Source organism: Ictalurus furcatus, chromosome 25 (genome assembly GCF_023375685.1).
Source record: "Ictalurus furcatus strain D&B chromosome 25, Billie_1.0, whole genome shotgun sequence".
Lineage (NCBI taxonomy): Eukaryota > Metazoa > Chordata > Actinopteri > Siluriformes > Ictaluridae > Ictalurus > Ictalurus furcatus.
In genome coordinates this window covers 7,023,334-7,033,914 of record NC_071279.1, presented here as the reverse complement: position 1 = coordinate 7,033,914, position 10,581 = coordinate 7,023,334, and the positions used below count along the sequence as shown (strand labels likewise).

Sequence of the window (10,581 nt, the reverse complement as noted above, 5' to 3'; positions counted from 1 at the left end):
ACCCAGATTTCAATATTTAGTCGTAGTCCCCCCCAAAATGTAAACTAACATTCAGAAACCAGGTGGAAATAAATAAGTACACCCTTCCTACTTCCAAAAGCATTAAAAGAATAATTAGCAGCTAGGTGTTACTAATGAAATGCACAAGATTAGTTGGACATCAAGACATAAGAAGAAAGGACATCAGCCATGACCTCAGAGAAGCAATTGTTGCTGCTCATCAATCTGGGAAGAGGGATAAGGCCATCTCCAAACAACTTGAAATTCACCATTCTACAGTGAAATGGATTGTTTACAAATGGAGAGAATTCAAAATAGTTACCAGACTTCCCAGAAGTTGGTGTCCCAGCAAATTCAGTCCAAGGTCAGACCATTTACTGCTCAGAGAAAATGATGTGACCTACAGGCCTCTGTAAGCACATTAAATGTTTATGTTCATGAAAGCACAGTCAGAAAAAACTGAATAAGTATGGCTTTCATGGAAGGGGGGGGGTAGGAAAAGCCCCTTCTCTCCAAAACAAATATGGCAGCATGACCTAGGTTTGCAAAATTGCTTCTGAACAAACTACAAAAGTTCTGGACCAATATCCTTTGGATGATGAGATCAAGGTGATGTTTGGTCATCATGCATAGCACCATGTTTAGTGAAAACCAAACACCTCATACCAACTGTGAAGCATGTTGGTGGAGGGGTGATGATTTGGGCTTTTTTGCAGCCACAGGACCTGGGAAACTTGCAGTCATTGAGACAGCAATAAACTCCACTTTATACCTGAATATTCTTGAGATAAATGTGAGGCCATTTGTCCAGCAGCTTAAGCTAGGCTGAAATTGGGTCATGCAACAGGACAATGATCTTAATCTTGCACACCAACCCATAAGTCCTACAGATGTGAAACTTCAACAGCCGAATGCATGTGAGATGGGCCCAATCAGCCTGATGGGGGAGCTATAGTGCAAGAATTTACGCTTTGGCCTTCTCAGGAACCGTAAGTCCTATACTTACAATTTTTTTTTTTTTACTCTTATTCCTCATCCTAAACCAAATTAAGGCCATGCCCACTAACTTCAGCCTATTATGGATTTTTTTGCTAATCTGCATAATATGCCAAACATACTTTTAGCATATTATGTAGATTATATTATATCACTCCTAGGATCTTGACATTCTTGATCTCAAAATTCTCAGGAAAGAGTGTATCTCAATATGAAAAACATGTTGATATGTTGACAACCAGGTTATTTCAGAACCTCCCACTGATAAATAAGCATTTGCAACTCAAAGAGTTTACTACATTTTCACAGCGTGTACATGGCTATCAACCTCAGGACCTCAAACTCTTATTTAAATGAAGAGCCAGCATGAACCTCTCTACAAGGAAGCAAAACATTCAGTGCAAGTTTTTAAAAAGGTTCAGCAGATCAGAACGTCAGTGTACTGTATTGGGAAAATGTCAGTCTGTTTTGAAAGCAAGTCAAATTGCCAGATTGTATGTTTATGTTAGTGACAGACAATATCTACAGACTCAGACAGGCAAGCATTCTTCGGCAGCTTTGATCCACTTTTGATCCACATCAGCTAGGGTAAACAATTGTCAGTGTATCACTCATTCATGTTTGACATGTTAATCTAAGTGTTTGTAAATGCTAAAACTTTGACAAAGTTTAAACACTTTGAAAATGCTGAAATAACTGCTGTACAAGATCAACTTGATTGCTGCAAATAAATTGATTACTGACTGTTTTTCGCAAGGACGAATAAATAATTTTCATTCAGTATTTTCCACAGATTTTGGGGCTACATTTGTCCTCTTCTTCTTCTTCTTCTTCTTATTATTATTATTATTATGCATTCACACTAAATGCATTTGCACATTAAATAAAAATTTTTCCAGTAAAATGGAGTTGATGAGGACTTAAATCCCATTTGAGCACATGGAATAGAATACAGACAATAAAGTACATGGCCAAATCTAGAGATCCAGTATTTTTGTATGCTGTAGCTTTAAAGTAAGGTTCATGAAGACATGGTTTACCAAGTTTGGGTTGGAAGCACTTGAGTGGTCTGCACAGTGCCCTGACTCCAATCCCACTGAACACCTTTGGGATGAACTGGAAGAGCAACTGTGCACCAAGCGTCCTCACCCAACATCAGCATCAGGACCTCACTAATGCTCTTTTGATTGAGCACGAATCCCCGCAGCCATGCTAAAAATAAAAATAAAAAAATAAGAGTGGAGGTTATTATAACAGCAAAGGGGGACTAAATCTGGAATGGGATGTTCAACAAGCAGAACTGGGTGTGAAGGCTCATATACTTTTGTTCATTTAGTATAGCTATGTACATATTTATGTATTCTTAATCTTTTCATGCAAATACATATTTGATATTTCAGTTCTTATGTACCCATTAATAAATTGTGGTGCCAATTTTTTAGACATAGCAAAGCAAAAAAAAATTAATTATAGCTCATTATATCAAACTAATTATCGCATGAACTGATACTAGCAGTTGCAGCAGTGGAGGCAACATTGAACACAAAGCTTTGACTAACATGAAAAGATTTCTAATGTATATATTAACATCACTAATAATAAGGAGCATTTACAACCTAGCTCTGATCCTGCAGAGGAGCACAATTTGGTGATTTTACACTGAACTATTACATCTGACATTTAGATAACGTTAAATTAGACATGCCTAAATGTACTTCCCTGTGGTTTGTTACTAGCCTACTAAAAATAAAAAAAATTTTAAAAAACACCAATTATAACACACAATAATAACAGATATTAACTAACTCCATTTTTACATGGTTTGGGATTCATGAATATGAATAGTTTCAATAAGTTCCCTTGGAAACATTCAGACAAGGTGCCTTCAAAATTATATATAGCACCTAGATATCATGAAAAGCATTCATTTCCACTGTTGGGTAAATTACTCAAAAAAGTAATCCCCTACAGATTACTAATTACTTCTTTAAAATTGTAATTTGATTACATTACTGATTACTGCATGTAAAAAGTAACCAGATTACAAATGACTTTACTTTCAAGTTACTTTCAAAACCTATCAAAACTACGAAAAATAGTGTGTGAAAATCCCAGGAGGTCAGCAGTTACAGAAATACTCAGACCAGCCCATCTGACACCAACAATCATGCTACGGTTAAAAATCACTGAGATTACATTTTCCCCCATGCTTTTAATTGATGTAAACCTTACTAGAAACTGCTGGCTCATAACTTTATGATTTTATGCATTGCACTGCTGCCAATCAATTGTCTGATTAGATAATTACGTGAATCGGTAGGTGTACAGGTGTTCCCAATAAAGTGCTCACTGACCACAGCTGTCATTTCAACTGTGCAACAAAATCTTATTATAGCCTATGATAAAAAAACGTGCTTATTATAAAATATATTTAAACAGCAAAAATAAAAACAAGGCACTTCATATGCTTTCTCCAAAGCAGTCTAAGCATTCTTGCATTAATATTGTTGTGCTGCTGTGTTGCACTTAACACAAACATAATATTTCTTATGTAATCTTACCCTGTTGTTCACCTTCTCAGTACATCTTCTACATAGCTACAGTACATCTCTGTAACAAACAGCAGTGCAACACACACACACACACACACACACACACACACACACACACACACAGAAGAATCGACCTGTTCGTGAATGACACTGCTGGATAATCACTCAGGTCTCTATGCGCCGCTGCCTTCAGTCCATTTTACACGCTTTGGAAAAACACAAATCCAGTTCCTTATGGATATTTATTCTTCCAAACTTTCTCCCGCAGTGGATTATGGAGTCGGGGCCTTTCTGTTGCTAATAGGTAAAATTCACTTACTAATTAATTAAAGTGATACGGGCTACTCATTATAGATATCAAGTTATTTTACTGACAATTTTATTGTATTTATGTATGTGTGTGTGTATATATATATATATATATATATATATATATATATATATATATATATATATATGGAACCCTTTTTTGTACAAATTAGATTTTTATTTTATGACTAGATTTATATATTATGGAGTCAACACAAAAACATTTTAGACTTCCATATATTAGTTTTCCAAATGTTATAGAAAAATGTTTGTATGTTAGTAAAGATATGCAGCATATTATGTAAGAGACCACTTTTCAGACAAAAAAACCATAATGAAGGCTGCTGGGTTTTGCTGCATTAATAAGAAGCAAGTACGACAGTCAAAGTCTGCAAAGGCTGGTTCTGTAAGATGCTCAATAAAACTAATAGCTCATTTCCTTATAAAACTGCATGAAACTTTTCCTGAGACTACAATATTTTTTTAAAGCAAAGGGTCGTCACACCAAATATTGACTTTTTTCATTTATTACTGTTTACTGCACTTTATGGTATTTTTTTTAATGTCGAAACATTTAATTTCCTTATTCTTGAAGGTATCTTTGCTCGACAGCATTTCTCTGGGTTTAAGATGATACACCGTCCTACGGTACAGATATTTTAATTCTACACTACATAACCACTGACATGCACAATGCAGACTTACACACATCAAACACCTACTCATACACACATCCATACGTGCACACCAAAGGGCTTCAACAAAGGGCACATACTGTAGAAGGCACTTGTGAGTACCCTTCGGAAGCCCTAAATATAAGAAATGGGACATTCTATGGCTTCACACACCTTCACATGAAGATGAAGGTTTGATTTGTGGTAATAATATGAGGGTGAATTATAGCTAGTTATGTATTTGCTCTGGCAAGCCGACAGCAATGGTTTATGCATATGATGATAAGTTACAAATGTACTCCTTTTCTCCTCTAAACATGCCATTATAAATGTCACCTCAAATGTACCGTATCCAGATGAGACTGTCCATTGAAGTATGATTATTAGGTATCCTACAGTGGTTTAAATTGCTGTATATTATGATCAGAGTGCAAGCAGGGACTTCAGCAGGTCTAGGGAGACAGTGCTTCATGTATATGTAGACAGTTCATGTATATGATTCCTAGGCAGGTATGAGCTAGCAATTGGCAAAATGTGTGGATAGTTTTGGGAAATGTGCTAAAGCATTTGAGACACTGGACCATTACTTCCAGAAATGTTTGTAAGTAATTGAAGAGAATAGACACCTTAACTTAATATTTATTCATCCTGAGATTGTAATTTGAGTATGAACAATGTTGCTGTTGAGTGTTTATCCAACAACTGAGCTGTGGTAATTATGAGCTGTGCTCAGATTTTAAGGATTTGAGTTAGGAATATTGTATACATAGGATTGAACTCAATGCCTAGCTTATGTTAATATTGCTCTAATTGGCTGATTTTGGAATTTTCTTAACATGGGGTATTATGTACCATTATGTGGTAATTCATTTTTACATGATTTTTCCATCTATCTGTGTGTGTGTGTGTGTGTGTGTGTGTGTGTGTGTGTGTGTGTGTGTTTACTGTGCCTTTATGATAAATATATGTTAAATGTCCTCTGTTCTGACCGACTCCCCTCTATTGCAATTAATTTAAAAGAACTAGTCTGGGATGAAACATTCTTTGTCACTTCAACATAAATGGGATCATCTAAACTTCTATTAAACGAATATCAGCCATGAGTAAATGTGACTCACAACTAGGAATAATTAAAGGGTTATTTTTCAGCTTAGTTTCCATACAGTCCATGTCCAGGTATGTGAAATAAATTCTTCATTTGTCAATCACCCAGAAGTAGTTTAGTGTGTAGACAATCAAGAAATACTGTTAGCCTTGGCTGGTGGAACCTTTCAAAAAGAATGAAAGGACACATATAAAATCATAAATGAAAAGGGCTGACATCTGTACAATAGAGAAGGTTGGGTGAATTGAGAGTGTGATTGGTGTACAATAGAGAACATTCAAGGAAACAGAGGTAGAGGAAGGGAAGGGTATAACTTCAGAACTCATAAATAAAATAAATTAAATAAGTTCAACTGAGTAGTAAGCTGGGACTTTTATGGGGTCAGCACATGACTTAAAATGATTGAGCCACATACAATATAATGTATTTGATTATGAGGACAAGGTCATGGGGAAATAATCAGGATTATTGTGCATAGGATGGAGTCCAAAAGACAACTGGTTGTCATCTAAAGACTGTGGGTCATGCATATGTTGTGGAATGATGTTTTAATGTTTTAGTAACTATAAATGATAATACAATTATGTTTATATATGTGGTCTGTTTGGCCATTTCTATGTAACAAAATGGACTTTTGTTTTTTATTTCTTTTTTGTGTCTCATTTAGCAATTTTATCCATTGTGGGGAATCTCTTGGTCCTTTTTATGGCATACAGAAGATCTTCTCAGATGAAGCCCGCAGAGCTCCTCAGTGTGAACCTGGCAATAACAGATCTTGGTGCAGCAGTCTCAATGTACCCTCTTGCTGTAGCATCACTGTGGAATCATTCCTGGTTAGGGGGTGATGTCACCTGTATCTACTATGGCTGGATGGGGTTCTTTTTTGGTGTAGCCAGCGTGGCAACCCTGACAGTCATGGCTGTAGTGCGCTTCACTGCATCCATGACTCTACATTCTCACAGTGAGTACTGCAGAAGTCCATTCTTAAAATTGGATTATGCAAATTGGAAATTTATCTACTGTTTATCAAGTGTATCGAATGCCATATTAAGGGCCGAATACCCAATCTGTATCATTTACTATGAAGTGAACTGAATGTACTTCAGAGTTATGCTCATGGTAGGAGAGAAGATTAGATACATTGCAACTCAAAATATCAGCTTACAGTATGTTCATTTCCGATGTATAATTATCTATTTGCTAACTACAGCCTAATTTTCCACGGCTGGAGGATACTCGTAAGTGGAGCTATCCTCGTACAAATGTTACTGCAATTTCATACTCAATTAGCTGCATCCCTATTTGAACTAATACAAACAAAGATTACAAAACTATAGATGCTTGGGGGAAATCCATTAGTTGAAATCCAGTACTGTACTCATTTGCTTAATCAGGCATTTTATTTTACAAGAACACACATTTGTGTTCATTTAATATCAATTCTCAAAAAACAATTTGCTCTTACCAACTTCTTCTAAGGAGCAAAGGAAATGAGGGTAAAAAGACTGGAAGAGCCAGTGTCTAACCCATAAGTTGAACAGCATTAAAGCACGTAGGGATTCCAAAAAATACATTTCTTCAGTTGGTTTTGAGAGAATTGTTTTATACATATGTAGGTCCAAAAATGTCCCTACATTTAGTTTGAGATCTGGTGACAATAGCCTAAGAACACAAAGAAGTGATTCACAAGAAGTGTGAATTTGACTATTCATTCCATAGTCCTTCACTGTGTATGTGTATGTCTGTGTTTGTGTGCTTAGCGGAGAAAATTAGTAAAAGGACGGTGCAGGTGATGTTGGCTGGCACATGGCTGTATGCTCTCTTATGGGCTGTGTTTCCTCTGATTGGTTGGGGCGCGTATGGCCCTGAGCCCTTCGGCCTGTCCTGCACTCTGGCCTGGGCAGAAATGAAGGAGCACAGCCCATCCTTTGTCATCAGCATGTTTGCCATGAACCTGGCCATCCCAGCCATCATCATCATTTGCTGCTACTTTGGCATCACCTATCGACTCAATTTCTTCTACAAGTCTCAAGAAAATGCCAAGATCATCCAGAACAAAGTTAAGATGCAGCGCCGTCTCATGTTGGTGAGTTATATAGATATATAAGTCAGATGACTTATTTAAATTTATATTTACAGTGGTGCTTGTATACTTGTATAGAATTTTCTACAGTATTTATATTTATTTGTCCATAAATATAATCTAAAACATCATCAGATTTTCACACAAGTCCTAAAAGTAGACACAGAGAACACAATTAAACAAATGAGACAAAAATATTATACATGGTCATTTATTTATTGAGGAAAATGATCCAATATTACATATCTGTGAGTGGCAAAAGTATGTGAACCTCTAGGATTAGCATTTCATTTGAAGGTAAATAGAGTCAGGTGTTTTAAATCAATGCGAGGACAACAGGTGTGAGTGAGCGCCCTGTTTTATTTAAAGTATAGGGATCTATCAAATTCTGATCTTCACAAAACTTGTTTTTGGAAGAGTAACATGGCATGAACAAAGGAGATTTTTGAGGACCTCAGAAAAAGAGTTGTTGATGCTCATCAGGCTGTAAGCAACTAAAAGCCTCTCTCACATTGGCTAATGTTAATGTTTATGAGTCCACCGTCAGGAGAACACCGAACAACAATGGTGTGCAGGGCAGGGTTGCAAGGAGAAAATCTCTGCTCTCCAAAAGAACATTGCTGCCCGTCTGCAGTTTGCTGCAATCACGTGGACAAGCCAGAAGGCTATTGGAAAAATGTTTTGTGGACTGATGAGACCAAAATAGAACTTTTTGGATAAAATGAGAAGCATTTTGTTTGGAGAAAGTTAAACTCTGCATTCCAGCATAATAATCTTGTCCCATCTGTGAAACATGGTGGTGGGAGTATTATGGTTTGAGCCCGTTTTGCTGCATCTGGGCCAGGACTGCCATTATTGATGGAACAATGAATTCTCGATTATACCAGCGAATTCTAAAGGAAAATGCCAGAACATCTGTAGATGAACTGAATCTCAAGAGAACGTGCGTCATGCAGCAAGACAACGACCCTATGCACACAAAGTCATTCTACCAAAGAATGGTTAAAGAAGCATGAAGTCAAAGTCCTGACCTTAATCCATTAGAAATGTTGTGGAAGGACCTGAAGCAAGCACATGAGGAAACCCACCAACATCCCAGAGTTGAAGCTGTTCTGTACTGAGGAACGGGTTAAAATTCCCCCAAGCCGATGTGCAGGACTGATCAACAGTTACCCCAGATGTTTAGTTGCAGTTATTGCTGCACAAGGGGGTCACATCAGATACTGAAAGAAGAGGTTCACATACTTTTACCAATCACAGATATGTAATATTGGATCATTTTCCTCAATAAATGAATGACCACGTATTATATCTTTGTCTCATTTGTTTAATTGGGTTCTCTTTGTCGACCTTTAGGACTTGTGTAAAAATCTGATGATGTTTTAGATCATATTTATGCACAAATGTTCAAGCACCACTGTATATTTGCTGTGTTGGTACCACATTGATATATATATAGATAGATGCATGCAACAAGTTCCAAAAAAGTTGGGACAGGGCAATTTAGGACTGATAGCGATGTGACAAGTTGAAATAAGAAGGTGATGTGAAACAGGTGACGCAATCGTCTAATCCCAGTATATAAAGAGTCTCCAAAAAAATGTGGTTTTTTTTGCATTTTCCATGTCCCAACTTTTTCGGAATTGTGATTGGCGTGATATATAACTGATACTCAGTGCTGGTATCTAATAATGGTTTTATTTAGCAGATAATCCTATGTCACCTAAGGCATGATATTCATAAATCACCTTCCAATAAAATGTTTAACATTGTAGGATATCTACCCTGTTAATTACCCTTGGTCTGTAAAATCAAATGCAAGTTTCTGTAACAAAAAGTGTTATGCACAATAAATAAACTGTAAATAAAGTAAATAAAATACTACCCTATAAAATGTTTCTTATAGGTTGCTGTTCTGATCAGCGCTGGGTTCATTGGCTGTTGGACACCCTATGGGATAGTGAGTTTATGGTCAATCTACTCAACTTCCTCCATCACTCCTCATGTCAGTATGTTGCCCTGCCTCTTTGCCAAGACTTCCACTGTGTACAACCCACTAATCTATTATGCCTTCAGCAAGTCTTTTCAACAGGAGGTGATGCAGCTTCTCCATGCATGCATTAGATCCCAGGCATGTCGTGGCTCTCAGCCAAGTAACCTCACAGAGAATACAGTCTACATGGTGTGTGAAGGAACCACAATCAAAAAAGACCTGCATAAGGAGCACTTCAAAAGCACAGAGACCGATGCTAATACACAATTCATAACTGTGGATTATCAATAACTCTGGGAATTCTTTTCCATGTACTCATGGATTTTATTCATGTGCCTGTATGTCTGCTTTTGTTTAACCAGCTATTTCCTGGGACCAACAACACCCTTAGGTTGGCAGTGTTGCCAAGAAACAAAAAGAAAATCCTGTAAACATTAAAATCATTCATTAAAGCAAATGCTAACCATTCAATACATGAAGACACATGAGCAAATATTTAAATTGATAACAAATAAATATGTCCAGTTTAAACATCATTGATATTTATCCCAGATGTAACAGAGAAATGGGGGGAAATGTCTTTATTTAAAGTATTATAAGTGATTATAATTATATAATTACACAATTATGAGAAGACAGCATGCTTATAAATTGCAGAGGACATATAAAACCCCAGTTTTCATTGGCATGCAGCAATAGTTTTAAAAGCATCTTGTTTAGGCTAAGCAACTAATTAAAATCACTAAAAGAGTAGCCCCATTGTCTGTTAGGTCCAAATCCAAACAGTGTAATAACTGTAATAAACTTTTTAATTTCATTTAATAATTTAATTAAATAATTTTAAAGAGATTGTTAGGATTTACTCAATA

The 10,581-nt window shown here is 36.5% G+C and overlaps 1 protein-coding gene across 1 annotated transcript; it reads left to right on the top strand.

The window, feature by feature from the left end:
• Positions 1–3,134: 3,134 nt before the first annotated feature.
• LOC128601583 (opsin-5-like) lies at positions 3,135–10,003 on the top strand. Its single transcript, XM_053614885.1, has 4 exons — positions 3,135–3,852; positions 6,304–6,597; positions 7,397–7,722; positions 9,626–10,003. The coding sequence occupies exons 1-4, from the start codon at positions 3,693–3,695 to the stop codon at positions 10,001–10,003; spliced, it is 1,158 nt and encodes a 385-aa protein (XP_053470860.1). The 5' UTR covers positions 3,135–3,692.
• The last annotated feature ends 578 nt before the right edge of the window (positions 10,004–10,581 follow it).

What these genes read in the sequence shown, in the direction of transcription:
- LOC128601583 (XM_053614885.1), top strand. Translation starts at nt 3,693, where the DNA reads ATGACACTGCTGGATAATCACTCAGGTCTCTATGCGCCGCTGCCTTCA. An exon ending in GGCCTTTCTGTTGCTAATAG is followed by an intron (nt 3,853 to 6,303) that starts GTAAAATTCACT and finishes TGTCTCATTTAG; the next exon opens with CAATTTTATCCATTGTGGGG. An exon ending in TGCAGCGCCGTCTCATGTTG is followed by an intron (nt 7,723 to 9,625) that starts GTGAGTTATATA and finishes TGTTTCTTATAG; the next exon opens with GTTGCTGTTCTGATCAGCGC.